Source organism: Nuphar pumila, chromosome 17 (assembly GCF_984573655.1).
Source record: "Nuphar pumila chromosome 17, dmNupPumi1.hap1.1, whole genome shotgun sequence".
In the NCBI taxonomy this organism is placed as follows: domain Eukaryota; kingdom Viridiplantae; phylum Streptophyta; class Magnoliopsida; order Nymphaeales; family Nymphaeaceae; genus Nuphar; species Nuphar pumila.
In genome coordinates, this window is record NC_143265.1 from 7,419,312 (window position 1) to 7,439,631 (window position 20,320).

A 20,320-nucleotide genomic window follows, 5' to 3' on the forward strand; every position below is an offset into this window, starting at 1 on the left:
AATTTGAATGAATGGTTTTATTTAAACATCTATTTCAATTGTTTGTATGTGTTGTGGTTTGATTGTAACTTTCAAGTTTAATCGGGTTTACATATGTTTTGTATAGCACTTTTGCTGTTATCAAAAAATTTCTTGATACAAATTTGGGGTCTTACCGGGTAAGTTTGCTAAATGACCCACTATTGCTTACCCCTTTATGATTTTTTGACATGAGTACCTTACATGCATAGCTTGAGATACAAACTTTCTTGAATATTTGACCTGACCAAGCTGACCTGACTATTCATGCATTTTAGCATAATCCACATTACAAATACTCTTTAAATTATACAGGTCGAGTTTGAGATTCATTTTCATGCTTCAATATAATTTGAGTTAGGTATCTGGACGTAGGGCTGGTACATGAGCCGAGCTTGGATTGCTCTTGCTGGGCTCGAGCTTGTTATGAGCTGAAGAGTTTTTTAAAATTTGTTTTTAAGCAATTTTTTAAAACTTGTTAATATATATAATATAATATAAGTATAATACATATATAATATGCGCATTATATATATATATATATATATATATATATATATATATATATATATATATATATATATATATATATAAATGAGCCTATACAAGTCAAGCTGAACCCAGCTTGTTCCCAGCCCTACGTGAACCCCGTTGAGTGTTATTTGCGCGACAATGGGTAAACCCTGATCCCACACAAACCCGACCCGTTGACAGCCAGTCCATGGACCACGACCAACCCGAATTTGTCCAAGTTGGATTTCCCTTCAACACGAAAGATACTCATCAGATAACTATGAATCTGCGCGATGCTCCTACTCCTTTTCTGATACGCCCTCACGACCACACGATTTGTACCTTCGAATCATGGCCGTCAGATGAAGAGATGGCGGAAAGGGCATCGCTCCCCTGGCGGATTCGCTCGAAAATTCAAAATCCCGTTTATTTTTTCCCTTACCAGACGCGCCCTATAAAAGGGGGAAGGGCCCCACTATTTTTCCTCCTTTTTATTGCCTCTCTCGTTTACTTCGTCGTCGTCCCTCACTCGTCTTCTTCTTCGGAATCTTTCTTTCTGCTTCAGAGGGAAGGGAAGGAAGGAGGAGCAGTCTAGGGTTTTTAGCCATGTCTGGAGCTGCCGTGACTCAGGAGGAAGACAAGAAGCCGACGGATCAATCGGCCCATATCAATCTCAAAGTGAAGGGTCAGGTTCGTCGTCGATCTTCCTTCCCTCGGTCTTTTAGCCTCTTTCTTTATGAATCGATCTATCATCTTGCCAAATATCTGATTAGATGCGTTAGGATTTGTTGTTTATTTTGGTGTAGCTTCGGTCTTGCTGCGTTTGTAGTTTGATCTAGATGTTTGCGGTTCTTGTTTCAATTCAGAACTGTTTTATTGGGGTTTAGTATGAATTGTGTTTGTTTTCACTGTGAAGATGCGTTAGAAAATAAGGAATCATGCTCGTTTTGTTGTTTGTTTCGTTGTAGTTTCAATTTTAGTGTGTATACGGTTTGATCGTTGCATTTTCAATGCTTTTCCCCTTCTTTTCGTCTTACTGGGTTTTACTGCATATTGTTCGATTATTGGGAAATGAGCGTGAATATGATTCTGTAGTTTTGATAATATGACGGTGATCCTGGTCTTGTTGTTCTCCATGCATCTGTTTGTGTAGTGACCACGGATATGCTCTTTACCTACAACCTGATGGGTGTCGATTGTTTCATGACCCTTGGAAATTTTGATTGAAGTACAACGTTGGAGAAGCCATATGAATGCTATGGCAAAGGAAGAGTTGTACTCTGACCTTTGATACAAAGATTGAGTAGCATAAACAAAGGACATGGTTTCTCCTCATTGCAAACTTTTATTCCTTCTTCCAAATGAAGAGACCAAGAAGGGTCGTCACTCCTATGGAAATGCATTGTATAGGTCACTTTTCTGGTCTTGCTGATTTTGTTGTTAATGTCATCCACATGCTAGTGTATAATGATCATGGAAGTGGACATAATCAAGTTTGGATGTTTTTTTTCTAATGGACTTGCAGTCTTAGAAATAAATGTCATAAAATTCTTGCGATAAATTAAAAAAATTTCCTTGAGAAATTCTCTAAAAAATATTGGCAAATTTAGAACCTTGGGAAATCCAAAAAAATATAAAAATAAAAGAGAATGCCCAGTAAAAAAACATGCAAAGATTTAAAAGCTTGTTTATTCACTTGTACTGATATTAAAAAACAATATTTTTGGAATTATCATGACAATTCAGGATTTTATTTTCTGGAGATATTATGGTAAAATTGCGGTATTCTCAAAATATTGCCGATATTTTCTAAATAGCTTGTAACCCTTAGAGCATTCAGCGAAACCAAGTTCTATAATGTTTATTGAGTCTCTTGCCCATTAATGGTTTATTAGATTTCGATCATTGCTTGCAAAGGCTGAATCTCATCGTGTTTGCGTGTGTGTATTTACACACATATCGTAATGCTCTGGTGATTTTGGTCCCAATGTTCTGTGTGTTAGTCTACAATCTATATAAGATGGTGGAAATACATGCAATAAAGATTTTGATGGTTTTTGGTTGCAATGGATTTGTAGCCTCATGGGCCTTTGTGGAACCAAACTGGTTTGCTTATTTATTGCTCGTCTCATCCGTTAGACCTTTGTTTATGCCGGTATCTGCATGCATCAAGTTGATTGGCATGATAGTATTAAGAGATAACATCAGCTCTATCTGGATACTGGATCCAGATCCATATCCAATATTCAGATCTAGCATACAAGAATATGCCTGTTTATGTATGCCTTATATTTGTTTAGGTTTCATATTTATATAAGGTTTCCTATTTCTGTAAGGTTTCCTACTTATGTAGGTTCCCTACTTGTACAAGGTTTCTTTTTGAGTATCTCTCTTATGTAGAGAGTTATTGTATTTTGGAAGGTCTATATTTCATATTATATAAATAATGGAGCATATCACATGATTTCCCCATTGGGAATCGTAGGAACAGAGAAACAACAATCCCAAACTACACCGTCTCCCCTTCTTTGTAGCTGTCCTGGACACACATAGGTACCATATTTATTATGGTATCAGAGCAGGAGCGTGTCTGATTGCGTCTATCAAGTTCTAAGAGATCTTGGGTTTTCATCTACCTATTTGCTCTGATTGCGTCTATCAAGGTAAGTTCTAAGAGATCTTGGGTTTTCATCTACCTATTTGCCTATTTTCAGTTTTTCCTCAATTTCTGTCCGTTGTTTCTCTTCCTCTTCTTCCTTAAAATACCTATTTCAGCATCTAACTCTTTTTTTGCAACTGTTCCCAATCATATTTGCTGCTGTTATCGATCTTTCCTCCAAAGAAAAATTCCAGCAAACCCATATTTGTTGTAACACCATCCGGGCTTATTTATAGTCTTTTGATTGTTATATTATAGTTACCGTTTTGTAGAGGTGGTCTGATCTATTGTCAAAGTCTGTAGTGTTTTTTGATGTGTGATTGAGTGCTTAATGAGAACCTCCATAAATCAGTTGAACATTATGCGTTATTCTTTATTTGGTTTTGTTGATATGACCTGGGAAGAAAGTTAAGCATCATGTGGGTGCTCTTGAACTCTATCTTTTGTTCTCTCTATTTTCAATCAGGGTTGTCCTTTGCATACATAAGGATTTGTTGCTTGGTAAATGACTACTATGCAAAGTGTTCAATTCACTTAATTTTTATGCTTGATGTGCAAAGGCAAAAAGAGTTCTTGTTTGGTTCCTGCAGAAACCTTTAGTTATGGAATCTCTGCCGGTTTCATGACAGCATTTACATCCCAGCATTTGATGCCTAACCTTGTAATCTCTTCTTTGAAATTCTTTTGCAACTCTTTTGCAATAATTTATAAATAAAGCTGTGAAGCTAAATGTCAAGAAAATTTGATGTAGACAGTTCTAAACCTGCTAAACTTTCATTTTATAGGATGGCAATGAAGTGTTTTTCAGGATCAAGCGCAGCACTCAGCTGCGGAAGCTCATGAATGCATACTGTGATCGACAATCTGTGGACTTCAACTCCATTGCATTCTTATTCGATGGGCGTAGGCTGCGTGGTGAACAAACCCCTGATGAGGTAATTTATTCTACTTTTTGGTTAGGGTGAGGAAAATGGTCGGCCAACATTTTCAGATGACTCCTTGTGAATATTTGTGGGGAGGGGCATATTCATGAAACAAAGCTTGCAGCTTTTGGCTGTCTGTCTCTTGTCACCTGCATGTGTTTTTTTATTTGCATCTTATTTTTATTATGCAGTTCTGTTCCATAGTCACAGGCATTGGTGATATTTTTATTTTTTGGTAAATTGTGATAAGTTTAATAAATATTCAGTTTATTACCTATTTTTAAGCTACCTGGTACTTTTATATTTTTTAAAATCTTGTGAGTTTTCCCTTGCCAAGAAAATCTCAAGAATAGCACTTGTAGCTATGATTTCTACTTGCGTTTTAGCCGTTATTAACTATTAAGACGTTACATATTGCAAATTGCAGCTTGAGATGGAGGATGGGGATGAAATAGATGCAATGCTGCACCAAACTGGGGGTCGCGGAATCGCTGCACCAAACTGGGGGTTGAAATAGATACCATCATCAACCCTTCTTTCCATTCTTGTTATTATCCATGGTGACTTTTGTGTAAAGGATTTTCCTGTATGTCTCGGTCCATATGCAAGTGACTCTCTTAGGCACTGAAAGGCCTTGGTGTGCCTTTAGCTACTGTTCTCATTGTTCCTGATTTTTGAAAAATATATGCGCCTTACCATTAGGGTGGCTGGTTTAGTGGTAACATGTTATCTATCTTGGCAATACATTGTATGGACATAACTGTGTTGATCTCTAGTATGAAGGAGTCCGATATCGTTGCTAATTTGTCTTACAGGCCTGGCTATTCCGAAAGAAGGAGAACCCCTAATACCGTGGCATAAAAATGTGGTGATGTATTGACTTCCGGCCATCCCACAAAGCCTGTATGGACTCTTCTGGCATGTGGGGATAGGGGGGTGGGTTCCTTTTTCCTTGAGAACTGGAGAAACCCACCCCCGGATTAAGAGACCTGGCTGTGCTGGTCAACCCTGCCAGCCTATGGTTGCTTCTCCGGTCCGGAAAACTGGGGTGCATCTTTCGCCCCCTACGGAGTCCCCATTAGAATGGAACCCCGACCACCTGTCTAGTGGCCAAGGCTCCATCCCACTGCACCAACCCCTTGGGGGTGGGGGTAGTTTTTCTTTTTGGAATGGCAAGCTGGGGGTTAAGATACCATTGGGATTCAAACTTGCAACGTCCTAACACAAGGTGAAGTGCACTAGCAGCTGCTCCTACCAAACAAGCTGAGCCCCAGTTGGTGTCTTGAGTTATGAAAGCTAGTATGGGGCAGCAGAAGGAATTGAGTGAACAGAAGTGAATTTTCTATAAGTATCTGATTGGGACGGTGTTAAAAAAAATCACCCTTTATTGGCGAAAGGATGTACAATTATCTCTTAGTTTGTGAAGTACATCAAATAACGAAAAAAATACGATTTTGGCAGTTGGCAACTCCCTCACATTACCATTTCTCCCCAATTCTTTTCTTTTGAACAATTTCAATTCTCCAAAAAATGTTAAATTGCCTCCAATTCTCCCAGACACCCTTTTTAGTGTTTTTTTTTGCTTCTTATCTCAGTGCTCGATTTAATGCCATCCAAAATCGTGTCCCTCTATTATTTTGAATTAATATTGCCAACAAGAGTACCAAAACGCTGAGATTTAATTTTTTTGGTGGTATTGAAATTTGAAAAATGCCTTGACCCATCAAGACCTACAAATTTCACTGCATTTTTAGCCGCAAGGAGAAACACAAGTCTAGAAGGTCCTATCGAGGGACCGGATGGGACCGTCCACCATAGATGAACGATTTGAGTGAACTACAAAGTTTCTCTCTCTCTCTCTCTCTCACATTGAATTTTGAATTAGTCTTAGAGTCTGTAGACCACAGTGGGTAGCAGTTCAAAACTGCCGGGAACTCGAAAGCTAGAGAGGAAAGGACGTGGTAACTTCAAGAAGTGCAAGGCTTTACACAAAGATTATAGAAAAAGGCCTATGAAAAATATGTACTCTTGTCCATAGAAGAAAAAAAAAGTATGTGCGCTCCTTGTTAAGATAATGAAAGCAAAGACATTCAAACAGAGGTGGAAGTTTTTACATGCCCTTTCCAGTTTTTGAATGCCTAGGCTTCACAATTCTGACAACTATATCATCTTGCCTTAACATAATCGATCTAAGTTGGCTCTAAATCAGTGAGTTTTCTTTCCCAAGAAAAAGAAAATGGCCCTCCGCTTTGCTCCCTAATGGAGATTTCCCCTTAAGGGACATGATTCTTTGATCCAATAAACCAAGCAGAGAAGCCAGAACGGGTAAATATGAATAAAAAAAGAATGAATGCTAAACTACACCTGTAGCAGACAGCATGTTTGCTACTGATTTTTTCATTGCCACCACGAGAATGGTTGCAAAAACTGATTTAGGCTGGTAATTCGAGCTTGACATTATTCTTCCAGCTGCAAGCACAAAAGAGACGAGGGAAGATCGCAACCTGTAAGATCAAATTACTGGCATTTAACATGTTAGCAGAAGATAGCGAAACCAAAGACATACCTCCGCAAGTAATAATAGAAAAAGTCTGCGTAGAGTGCTGTCTGGACCAGTCCAGATATCCAAGCTGCAGGAAGGATGATTGCCAAAATGGAGATGAGAAAGACAAAATCAATTAAAATTTGAAAATTATAAGAATCTTAAGAGCTGCCATACTTATCCAGTGCACATAGTGCTTTTCTGTGAAATAGCGATAGATCCAGTTGAGAATGTATAGAGCTCTGTAACCACTGCATAAAATACATGGAAATCGAGGTGTTCAGGAGAGCATCAAAAGCATAACACATCATAATAACATAGTATCGCTCATGATATATGCATAAAAAAGGCCTTGAACTGTATCCTTGAGCGTTATCATATCCTTGTTCAACATCATCTATAGTGACCACGCCTACAGCTGCCATTCATATGCACTTAATGATAAGACTTTAGTAGCATTTGCTGTCAAAGATTAAACTTTGGCTTTGTTATCAAGTGTAACATAATAATCACTACCTCTCCTTATGGGGGAAATACTGAAGTAAACTTGTGCGTTTCTTTACCTGTTGTGTTATTTTTCTACACATGACCTAACTTTCTGACATGACTGTTCATTTTATATCTATAGCTTGAAAACAGCTTATGCTTGTGAGCCTCTGGTCTTAATCTGTCATTTTTTGATGTATATTAATTGGAAATAGATATAGTCTCGTTAACCCATGGTCGTGTATTATTAATCCTAGACAGGAGAACAGCAAAAAGACATAAGAATTCTCTGGACTATTTCTTTCACAATACCGATGTTAACAAGATGAGGTCTAGCCTGAACATTGAATAGAGCAGAATTTCTCTTGAATTTGAAATTTGATGAATTAGGTTTAACCCAAAATACAGATTGTTCCCCATGGGTGCCTTAAGTGCTATTGGGCCCACTGGTCAACCAAATAATGAAGCCTTATTCCATAATCTTATTATGACGGCAAAAGATTGTAGATGTGAAACCCACCTAGATAGATGTCCACAGGAAGGCATTCCAATAATGTAACCATGTTTTCAAAATCCATTATCCCCAAGCAAAAAAAAGAAAGCTATTAATAAGGGATGTAGTACTTATACCGATCAATCTTGGTTTTGTACTTATGTTTAATATATAATAATATAAATTATTAGACAAAATCCCCAGATAAAAAAGTTGTTTGTTCGCACTTTATCAACAGTAATATAAAAAAAAATTAGATAATATTGGATACTTTTGATCCCCCACATTGCCCACAGGTTGATTGGATCATAAAATGAATAAAATAAGTTAGTGAAGGTCCAAAACCCAATTGACCCATAATCAGAAGCACTCGGTACCAGCACCCATGTCAACATGGTACGGCACTTACAAGCCTAGTAGAACTACCCATGTTATATATATATAAGAATGAGGATTGTGCTGCCCCCTTTTTCGTTAGATCACCGTTAGGACCCTCCAAAAATCATATTTTAGTAAGTGTTTTACGCTAGATCCGAACTACTGGATGTGTTGGCTTATTTATTAAGAAGCAACCGTTGTTTCAAATTGATTTGATGTAAATATGTGAATATTTTATCATTACATTTTAGTACAATATCAACCATTGATTTTTTTACCTCTTTAAAATACACATCTGAGCATAAAGATGCTTAATAAAAAACATGTATTCTATTGAATAAACAATGATAAACACATCCAACTGTTCAGATCTAGAGTAAAACACCTAAAACTACGATTTTTGGAGGATCCTAAGGGTGACCTAACAAAAAAGGCGGCAGCACAATCCCCATTCTCTCTCTCTCTCTATGTGTGTGTGTGTGTGTGTGTGAAGACTCTTTTCCTTCACAGCAACCTTTGTATGCAATCTGAGCAATACATTCTTTTCCTACTAATGTTTGGTGTTATTGATTCAAAGCATGCTCAGTGGCAAAGGAATCATGACAAACTCATCTATGTGGTCCAATTTATTTAAAGTGCACGAGTATATGAGATTCTGCTCGGTGCCACCAAAATTGTGGGTTAAGTCTATCTGTCTGCAAGCATATAGTTTCACCAAGCATGATATGATGGAAATTGCAATTTCAAGAGAGGTTATCGATTCTTTAGACAGTATCATAGCTATCTTTAGTTATGTGATTAAGAATTCAAAGTAATAAGATAACATTTTTTAGTAACACATGAATATCAACTAAACATTGATCTATTGCACACACTAGGAAAATTTGTTATTATATTTGGTTATGCATCAACATGCATGTAACAGTCAGAGAACGTGGGAGCAAGGATGATATACATGTTCAGCAATGTACACAGAATGTTACAAAAGAAACAACCTGCACCAACATCCCATACTTATGCCCCCACACAAAGAACTTAAGCAACCTTCTCAACCAAGCAAATGTATCAATGGGTGAGAAAAGGAATCACACCAACTTCAAGGATGCAGAGGAGATAGGACAATATATAAAGCAAGCTAGAAAGAAAAGTGCAAGGCAACCTTGGCTTAATCATGCATGGAAGTTCACAGAAGAAGGAAAACATAAAGTGTCCTGTCAGATGCATCTCACTGATCAAATAATACTTAAATTGGTGTTCAGTACACTAGGTATAAAAGCTCACCCAAGAAGGAAAACATATTTTCCAGTCAAATTGTCAATGTTTCGCGTTCTCTGCAGCAATACCAACTGAGGGAGTATGGCAACAGCTTCTAAATACAAGGAGAAAGTCCACATTACCTGTCATTATTGCTGCTTAGAAATTAGTACAATAAACGAGAAATAGAAGCAAATCATAAAGCATAAAGCTAAAATTTAAGCTTGTTGATGACATCTTTCATCTAGAGTTACTATGAAGCAACTTGCCTCAAGTACAATTGTAAGATACACAGAACAAAATGACAAATTTCCTTTGACAGGCATTGACCAAGGGGTCATAATAGAAAAGAGTCAAAGTACCTCCTTGAAAGTAAATTTCTCATTAATGAAAAGGGCCAAAATAAAGCATGGCAAGATGAGGAAAAAATGGCGAAAGGTATCTTGATCCTTATCATAAGATCTTCGGACAATCTTGTGGTGCCTCATGTACCAAACAATTAAAAATGAGCTCCCCAGGAAAATCAACTTCATCACCGTATTATATAGAGAGATGTAATCTGTAAATATATCCAAGTACCGAGTAGCAAAAACCAGAAAATAGAGCTCTTGTGTCTTCAAAGATATACCTGCACATAAAAAGTACCTTCTACATTAAGCATGTAAAAACAAATTTCAGACTGGATTGATTAGCACATATAAATTAAAAAAGGCTATATACATCATGCAGTAAAACAATGAACATCCAAAAGTTCTGATTTCTGAGTGCAAAAGGAGCCTTTTTCTCTATTTATATGCCCAAATACAGCTGCTAAGTGCAAACTACCAGTGAGTGGTTCTGTGAGAAGATAACCCAAGCTAAATTTGTGACAAAAATTTGAGGAAACCTACTTAGTTTTCTGCCAGAAACACAAGTATATGAATTAGAATAAAAGATAATATATAACAAGGATGAATACAACAGAGTTAATTACAAGAGCAACATGGAATCATTTGTAACGTATTGAAAATGCAGCACCTAGAATGAACATAAATGTATATTGTGTTGAGAAGTGTAGGTGATATGGGGTTGTACCATATGTATTCTTAGCCTTTTATGCTACCCTCACTCATGTTTGTACATATGATTATTTATGAGGGATGGTTTTGTATTTTTGTAGGAAGTTAAGGTAGTTAACTAATTTTGTCTTGTTATGTAACCAAGAGGGGTAGTCACCCTTAAGTTGTATTGCTCTCATTTTGCAAACTAATAAAGCAAGGGTTTTCTCATTGTGCCTCTTTTCGTTCTTGAGCTCTTCCTCTCCTTTCTTTGGCTTCCATATAGAAGCACAGCCAAGAAGGGAGGATTACGATCAGTGTGAGAGACTCATCAGCCTTCATTCAGTAATCTAAGGGTGCTGCAACAGTGTGCTCGTGCAAGGGAGGTGATGTCAGCAGCCTCTATACAGACTTTTTGTTTTCAGCAATCTGAGGTAACAAGAACCAATATCGTCAGGATTATATTGGAATTTCTGGACATTCTCAGAAATACCTTTACACTGAAAAAATGAATAATAATTGAAACATAATAAACATGAAAACATAATGACCAAGCTAATGTTAGATAACTTACCTTCTCTACTACCAAAAACAATAGCATCTTGTTGTAACCAGAAAGAAAAATGCTTATTAAACAAAGAAGTGCAACTGTACCCAATTTGAGCAGTTTTATCTAGCACACTTGTATTTTGTGTCCATCTGCAAGCTAGCTCAAGTCATGGAAACCGAAGTTGAAGGCTTGAAAGTATGTTGTCAGTATCAGTGTGTATCTGCCGATACGTATCGTGTTGGCAGAAAATCGATACACTTCACCCCTGAATCGGCTATTTTTTAATAAATGTAAAAAATACTTAAAATTATTTTTTAATATTATTTAAATGACTTTAACATGTGTCACGTTGTGATTGGCACATAATATTTTTTTTAATTATTTATTGGCCGAATCAGAATGATTCACTTGAGTATCAGTATCGGGCGATTCACCTGAATCGTTGGCCAAACGATACAGGGTCGATACCGATAGGACAACATTGCTTGAAACTAATATATGGACCTCTGGGAAAAAGAAAGGCAAAAAAAGACTAGTAAGCAAGATGGTGATTGGATTCACTTATCACATTGATATACTGTGACAGCTGAATAAAGATAATGAAGAATCATTACAGACCTTAATAAATTACATTGGGAAAGCTGTGTACTTACACAAATATTGACCAGAGAGGGCCAGATGGGAGTGAAGAGTAGGAGACTGTCAGAGCAAGGTTCAGGCCCTGGAAGCATATATTTCAAAATCATCCATAGTCACCATGCCCATTGTGATACGGTAATACCAGTGAAAGATTACACATGAAAAGACTACATGTTGGACCAACAACTGTGTTTTCAATTATTTCGGACAAGGATGGGGATTTGATTAAATCTGAGGGCATGGAAGGCTACTTCACTCAAGGAATGACATATGATACTCAGACATGTAATGACACTGACTTGCATGACACTAATACATGTTCAATTAGAGATTGGTTATAGGCTGTTACCTGCATAGCAAAGGTTGCTTCATGATTAAATTTTGATAATATTCAGTAGCAGTTGCCTTGGTAATCCCTTTCTGCCAAGATTGCATTTGTATCAAGGGCCCTTTACTTGATATCTATGTCACAGGGATTCGGCCAACCAGGTGCCGCACCTGCGTCGTCGCGTCGATGCAGGTGTGCGTGCGGCACCCGGTGCGGTCAACCCGACCTTGGGTGCGGTCAACACACCTAGGGTCATTTTGGTCCAGTTTTTAGATTTAAAAAAAAAAAAATTCTGCCTGATGAAATGGGCTGCAGAGGGGAGGATTAGGGCAATTTTTTTTTTGCCCTAATCCTCCCTTCGCCTCCTCTCTGACTCCCTCTGCTCTCCGCCGACCCCGCTGCCGCTGCCGACCGCTCCGTCGGACCTCTTCAGGTATGCCCCCGACTCCCTCTGCTCTCCTCTTCGTCTTCCCTCTCTCCCTCTTAGAATGTCAGGGAGGGGCCCGACGTCGTCGTGGCTATGAGCAGTGCTAATTTGCCACGAGGTGCTTGGGTGCTCGGCTTCTCAACATGTCCATCATGCACATGGTTGTGCGCACGGCTTGTGCGCACGGCTTGTGCTTTTTTGGGTCTCTGTGTTTGCTTTCCCTTTGTCGCAGAGGAATCGTGTCCCTACTCGGTGCTAACGGCTCAAGTGCAAGGTTCCTTGTGCATCTTGCTAGAGGGCTTGGACATGCGGTTTGGCAGGCCACACTGCAACGTTCTGTAGTTGTTGGTTCCCTTGCCGCTATGCTGGCTTTCGGTATGTGTTGGCTCAGGTGGGGAGTCAAAACAACTCTCCTTCCTGCACTGATATTTTCAATGTCGGAATCAACAGATGACGCTTCGCAGTTGCGCGGCCTTCGGGCCAGTGCTGCGACGTTTACGAGGGATGCTACCTGGTTGTTAACTGATAAAACTTAAAAATTATAATATATATATTGCCGCACCCCCGCACCCAAGGTTTTTGAAAGTGCTGCACCCGCACCCATGTGACATAGCTTGATATGCTCTATGGATCCATACCCAGGTTAAAAAACCAGGTATTGCACGCTTTCCAAGCAAGATGAAGGTTGAACAACTTTTTGCATGTTTTCCATGTTAAGATCACCATGCAGTCTTTTTGAGCCAGCTAATGTACACAGACTTCCAGAAGAGTTCTCAACATAGGCTCTCGTCCATGAGGATAAAAGACAGAACTGGAAAGAAATGAATTTACATTTGACAGTGGAGTCTTTAGCTAGCAAATCAAACACAACCAATCTCTTATGTAGCAACCAGGTGCCACACCTGCGTCGTCGCGTCGATGCAGGTGTGCGTGTGGGTGCGGCACCTGGTGCGGTCAACCCGACCCTGGGTGCGGTCAACACACCTAGGGTCATTTTGGTCCAGTTTTTAGATTTAAAAAAAAATTCTGCCTGATGAAATGGGCTGCAGAGGGGAGGATTAGGGCAATTTTTTTTTGCCCTAATCCTCCCTTCGCCTCCTCTCTGACTCCCTCTGCTCTCCGTCGACCCCGCTGCCGCCGCCGCCCGCTCCGTCAGACCTCTTCAGGTATGCCCCCGACTCCCTCTGCTCTCCTCGTCTCCTCTTCCTCTTCGTCTTCCCTCTCTCCCTCTTAGAATGTCAGGGAGGGTCCCGACGTCGTCGTGGCTACGAGCAATGCTAATTTGCCACGAGGTGCTTGGGTGCTCGGCTTCTCAACATGTCCATTGTGCACATGGTTGTGCGCACGGCTTGTGCTTTTTTGGGTCTCTATGTTTGCTTTCCCTTTGTCGCAGAGGAATCGTGTCCCTACTCGGTGCTAACGGCTCAAGTGCAAGGTTCCTTGTGCATCTTGCTAGAGGGCTTGGACATGCGGTTTGGCAGGCCACACTGCAACGTTCTGTAGTTGTTGGTTCCCTTGCCACTATGCGGGCTTTCGGTATGTGTTGGCTCAGGTGGGGAGTCAAAACAGTTCTCCTTCCTGCACTGATATTTTCAATGTCGGAATCGACGGATGACGCTTCGCAGTTGCGCGGCCTTCGGGCCAGTGCTGCGACATTTACGAGGGATGCTACCTGGTTGTTAACTGATAAAACTTAAAAATTATAATATATATATTGCCGCACCCCCGCACCCAAGGTTTTTGAAAGTGCTGCACCCCTGTACCTGCACCCGCACCCATGTGACATAGCTTGATATGCTCTATGGATCCATACCCAGGTTAAAAAACCAGGTATTGCACGTTTTCCAAGCAAGATGAAGGTTGAACAGATTTTTGCATGTTTTCCATGTTAAGATCACCATGCAGTCTTTTTTAGCCAGCTAATGTACACAGACTTCCAGAAGAGTTCTCAACACAGGCTCTCGTCCATGAGGATAAAAGACAGAACTGGAAAGAAATGAATTTACATTTGACAGTGGAGTCTTTAGCTAGCAAATCAAACACAACCAATCTCTTATGTAGCAAATACTAACAAACATCCTATTCTAGTGTAAAACCTAGTGTTTAATGACTAGAGTACACAATGTTGGACATTTCCTGCTGGTAAACCTTCTCATTGCCAATCACGTTACCAGATTGGAAAGCAACCAACTGAAAAAACTCGTGAACCCAAAACAAAACTGTCTCTACAACAGAAATAAATCTAACCTACAACAAAGATGAAGAAGGCTTACAAAGACAGGTGGGTAAAAGCTGATTAAAACATAACCTGTTTCACATGGATACGGCTGTAGATGCCAGGATACTGCAACGTTTATGGAGTTTGCCCGAATGCCGTGTATAAGGGGATGCTTTATAGAAGTAAAATGGAGCATCCTGCTACGCAGAACCAAAGGCGGAGCTGGGGGGCGCCGCAGAATTGGGCTGGCCCAGTTAATTTTTTTTTAAAAGCCCAGTCCTGATTCCATATGAAATAGATTTTTATCCATTTTTGTAGCCCAGCCCAGCCCAGCCCAGCCCAGCCTTGACTGCAGCAAATAGTTTGATTTGTCCATATGAAATAGATTTTTATTAATAATTGTAGCCATTTTTTATTTTATCTCAAAAAAATTTTTTTTCGGGGGCGCTGCCCCCGAACCCCAGACTATCACACCATTTTTTTTGCTACACCCCTGTTTGTCCCCCCCCCCCCCCCCCTCACATAAATCCTAGCTACGCCCCTGCGCAGAACATATAACTAAATCTACATCCAAACCATGCCTATAGCAGATGTCATTGTCGACAAGATGTTAGATCCGATTAGTATCAATCAAATCAACAAGGCGACAAACTCACAGAAGAATTTTGTGTTCCAATTCTCTGTAAAAGTTTACAGGAACGAAAATTGGACCACCCAGGTCATCATTCCTAATTCCTTTTCTCATCTTTTGCCTATATTGCATGTATTAGCAATTTACACGCTCTAATACTAAATCTCCCCAATGCAACGTTGATTATTCATATAAAACCCGACTAGGATGAAACAAAGCACCTTTTAATTCTTCGCCGGCAGTGTATCTAGAGCATATCTCATTCTCAACGAGCACATCTACAACAGACACCATGCACCAATCCACAGAACTAAGAAAACGAGACGCAGTTGAGGTCAGTATGATCAAATCTCTTACTTTCACCTCACCCTGCACTGTAAGGACTAGCAATTCGCAAAAAAAAAATCGATACTAAAATTCCCTCATTTCGAATACGAGAACAATAGAACACATCCCTCGCCATCAAGATCGACGTAGATCCACAATTACGACGATCTCGGCATCAAGATCCAAAATTTGCAAGATCGGGCACAAAATTCGCACAGATCTCGCTGATTCGACGAACGAAACCCATCCAAAACACGAATGTGCCGAATCTCAGGCACGCATTCTTCCATATCTCGGCATAATTCCAACAATTCAACCAAAACACACACAACAAGATAACAAAAACGTACCTGCACAAGATTTGATGGTGTGGATCTTGAGGAGCAAGACGAGGACGCTCATGAGATGCGTCATATCGCCCGCTAACCTGAATATATTCATCTTCAATCCGACGAAAAACCAACAAAAGATAGGGCGAAAGAATTGTGGCGGAGATGATCTCCGCCTATATCTTCTCTAGGGCTTCCGGAGTCCGTAAAGAGGAAGAAACGAAGGAAATGAGAGAGAGAGAGAGAGAGAGGCGCTGCTGCAATAGTTCCATCGGAAGAGAGAGAATGGGTTGTATAGATAGGCTCTGAATGTCACAAAGACACGATGAGCGAGTTCGAAAACTTTTTTCAAAATTTTCAAAAATAAGACACGAGGACACGAATTTTTAGTCAATACAAAACTAACTGTTTTACATATAATGTTAAAAATGCATTTCAAATAAACTTTTAAACAATAAAAATAATAAAATAATAATAAAATATTATTTGTATGCGTCATTGACCATGTCCACGTGTTCGAGCGTATCTGCTCGTGTCACCGAGGACATGCCACCAAAATGGCGTGTCCCTGTGAATAAGATTTTATTAATCAGGGGCGGGTAGAGTTGACCCGATCTCGACCATATAAGATCTGGTAGGATCCGAGCTCGGTGATAAAAGAGGTCTGATTAAAAATGCGGGTCGGACTCAATGGTCCGGATAGTACATGGAGACAGGGATGTCAATGAAGCATATTTTATCTGATGTCGGACTGAATTGGATTTAGTTTAGTTGCATTTGGTGAGCCAAAACTCTACCTGATTATAATTGGATGCAGATATAGTTTTAATTTTTTTTACTAAAAAAAAATATCTGAATATGTTAACATGTAAAAATATCTGAATCCGATTATAATTGGATGCTAACCTGACAATCCTTTTTTTTTTCTTTCCCTAACAATGAATGAAACAAACATCAAATCGTTATGGTAGGAAAGTGCCATGCTGCCATTGGGTGGCGTAGGACCAGGAACAAATCACGAACCAGGTCATTGGATCATTTTAGATTCACATATTTTATTTTGGATCATTTGTAATGGGTATTGGATTTATGTAATAGGTCCAAATCCAAATTGAGTAGTTTAATTAGATTAAAATCCAAATTGAGTAGTTTATCTTTATCAAAAGAAGAAGCTCAATCATATAAGATTACAAACTCTTTATCTATAAATAGATGAGAGATGCATCTAGTCAGACAGTTCATTGGGATATTGAATTAGTTAATTTACAATTTTCTATTAATTTCTTGTTATTTCCTTAATTTTTATTTATTTTCCTACAATTTCATTTACATTTCTTGCTTTTCTTAGTCTCGTGGTTAGTAGATTTTTTTCCCCTGTAAATTACATCATTTGGTAGTGTCATCATCATCAATTCGAGGAGCGACCCTTAACTCGATAAGCAATCTTGTTGGATTCATCGTTCACCCAATGATCAACTCGAAAAGCAATATCAATCAATCAGTCATGATTTATGACTACTCAAACGGGTTCTCATATCAACTATGTTCTTGGTCGTCAATCAACAACATCAAGTGGTTGCTCGGCCAGTCATGACATCAACTCACGACGGCCACTAGTCACTACTATGGGTGTCAACGGGCCGAGTTTGATTTGGAACCAGACTTGGACCAGATTTTTTAGTATGATATCATGTCCGTCCGGATCTTGGTCTAATTGGGTCCACTATAAGAAAAACCATACCCTTATAAGAACTATGATCATGCATAATTTTTGTATTTTTTATACATATTTTGATGCATGATCCATAAAAAAATGCATTAAAACCCATTTTTATTTACATTTTTCAAGAAATTGATTTAAAATCAAAATGAGAAAAAAAACACATTTCAAATCCTCTTATGCGTGTTTTATAGTGTTTCAGTAGTTTTTAATTAGTGTTCTAATTAGTTCATGATTGATTATTTTTTAAAATATATTTCTAGAAGTGTAGTCATTAGAATTTTTGAAACTTAATTGGAGTTCTTAGAAAATAGTGTTTTGACCTAATTTTTTTAGTATAAAATCAAAATTTAAAGAAAAGGGGGGCATCTTTCCTTTAGGGATTCACACCTAGCCTCCTCCTTCCTCCCTCTCTTCCTTCTTCTTCCCCCATCTCACTCTTGGTCAATTTCTCCCTCGGTTCTTCCTTCTTCTTCTTCGTTTCCTCTTACTTCTAACCCTTGTTATCATCGGTTTATTCTTTTCTCCATCATTGGAGGCACGTGCAGCCTGAAGAAAGATCACTTCTTCTTCTCAATGCCTCCGTCGAAAATGGATTGTGAGGTACGTTTCCTTTCTCCCTTTCTCATTACTTTTCCGCACATTAGATATTATTGTTTTGTTTTTCTTTGAATGACATGCATCATACCAACATCTCATTTAGGATAGTGTGATTCTTGTGTTATTTTCATCATATTAGATTAAACACATATTGCATAGTAGATTCAATTCTTTTAATCCATTAGTTTTCGTTTAGAAGTAGATGCATATTTAAGTTATTGTTTTCGTTTCATTATTTTTTTTTTTATTTTTTTTTCTTGGTTGCCTGAAAGAACATTAGTCTGTGTGATCTCCTTAAGCACGCAGACTGAGGTGGACATGCTTTTCCGTGTTACAATGCTAGGATTTCTAGCAGATCAACCACCACAAAAATAAGATATCACGATCCAACATGATTGTGATATCACATCTGCAGTCAAGGGCATCGAGCTATGTGACTTTCTGATCACGCAGTTCGGTTGAATCATGCCAATCACATTCCATGCTTTTGCACAATTATTTTGGTGCAGATTCATAGCATTCACCAGCAAGAATAACGTGAACCAATATTCACATTCAGGCACCCAACATCAAACACGCAGCGAGCGTGATTGACACTGACTTTGTTATTATGTTAATTTTTATTTTATTTGCAGCAAATGTATTCTAACTACTCAGGTTAGTGCATATTTTTTATTCGTTCAATAGTTTTAGTGTCATTGCAATTTGTGTCTTTGGTTAAATTAGAGGTTAATTAGTGTTTGCATGATAGAATAGTTGATTTGTTCTACCAAATATTATCATTAGTAGTTTCATTTTGTTTTGTTAGTAATTAGCTAATTTAGTTAATTCAATATTAGGCCAATTAGATTTGTTAAACTTAGTTGTTTTTAGCTTAATCAATTAGATTAGATTCATTTAGTTCATAGTTTTAATTGGTAGTTTTTAAGTTCTCTTTTTTCTTGAATTAGAATTAACAATTTGTTTTAGTTATTTCATGCTTAGTTAGATTTCATTGAGATGTTAAATTATTTAGTGCTATCATGTTTTTTTGTTTCAAGTCATTTAGTTTGTTAGCATAGTTGTTATGTAGTTTGTTACATGTTAGTTTATTTGTTCCAAGTTTGTTAGAGTTTGTTTGATTCTTGTTTCTTGTTTTGAATTTAACTAACATTAGATTTTGGTATAGTTTCTTTGTTTGTTAGTTTTTTTATTTTTTTTTTGTTTTTTTCTTGTGCTGTAGAAAATATTTGCGTGTGCGATAAGCCCTCAGAAAGGCCCTTTTGAGCCCTTAGAAGGTCCCCTAAAGGCCCCTCAAGAGAGCCCTCAGAAGAGCCAAGACATTTAAATAGGAATAAAATACTAGAAGCTCTCTTGGATTCAAGCGAAGCAATGCATATCAAGGGACTAGAGCTCAAGCAACAAGATCCTTGCCTTTATTCTTTTTATTTTCTTCTAGCTTTACGTTTATTTATTTTTAATTTGGGTTTGTAATAAGGCCATTTATTATTATTATTTTTTTAGCCCTATGCAAGAGGGTAACTCATTGTAATTAGTTATTTTTTTTAAGGTAATAAAGACTGCATTTCTGTGGAATATAAAGTTGTTCATTCCGTTCCCTAAGTTCAACCTGAATATCACCCTAGTGCGAGCCAATTTTTATTATTTGGTGTCTGGCCTTTACAAAATGTTTTATAAAAAATATACATTTAAAAATCTATTTCATAAAAACTTATATCAAATTTTTTGTGCCATTGTCGGAGAATAGCGATCAAAAAATGATTATTCACTTTATTGCTTCTTGTTTGTTTACGCTTTATTTAGGATTGTTAGTTTATTTTCTGCAAATTATTTAAGATTGCTAGTTTCTTTTTCTTGCTCATTAATTAGGATTGCTAGTTTGCTTTTGTATTTAGGATTTGTAGAACCATGTTGCTTGTAAGCCCTAGAGCCAAGTTTACTTTTTCTGCCTGACCCACCTAGTAATTTATCCTTTCATAGGTGAATGTGCATGATTGATACCTTGCACAGAGTTTGATTTCTGCACAATAACTGCTTGGGTGCATGTATGTGGTTGTTTATTTACTGCTTTTAGTCTTTATTTTATTTTTGCTTGCTTTCATGGTGTGGTTTGATCATGTTTGCAAGCTAGGTAGGTAGAAAACCAATTCCTAGGACCGGTCTCTACTTCAGGTGTATGCAAGGGCGACACTCACTTGACCCCGAGTTTGTAGAGACAATAGAAGACCCCAAGTCCATCATTAGGAGA

The 20,320-nt window shown here is 38.3% G+C and overlaps 2 protein-coding genes across 2 annotated transcripts; one reads left to right on the forward strand and one right to left on the reverse strand.

The window, feature by feature from the left end:
- Positions 1-1,041: 1,041 nt before the first annotated feature.
- LOC149811520 (small ubiquitin-related modifier 1-like) lies at positions 1,042-4,835 on the forward strand. Its single transcript, XM_089992820.1, has 3 exons — positions 1,042-1,221; positions 3,976-4,125; positions 4,541-4,835. Exons 1-3 carry the CDS (start codon positions 1,138-1,140, stop codon positions 4,628-4,630), a joined length of 324 nt encoding a protein of 107 aa, XP_089848946.1. The 5' UTR covers positions 1,042-1,137; the 3' UTR covers positions 4,631-4,835.
- A 1,315-nt stretch (positions 4,836-6,150) lies between these two features.
- On the reverse strand, positions 6,151-16,000 carry LOC149811521 (ER lumen protein-retaining receptor). Its single transcript, XM_089993421.1, has 6 exons — positions 15,774-16,000; positions 9,629-9,894; positions 9,294-9,409; positions 6,833-6,906; positions 6,680-6,743; positions 6,151-6,582 (listed from the first exon to the last, which is right to left on the reverse strand). Exons 1-6 carry the CDS (start codon positions 15,862-15,864, stop codon positions 6,546-6,548), a joined length of 648 nt encoding a protein of 215 aa, XP_089849547.1. The 5' UTR covers positions 15,865-16,000; the 3' UTR covers positions 6,151-6,545.
- Positions 16,001-20,320: the final 4,320 nt, after the last annotated feature.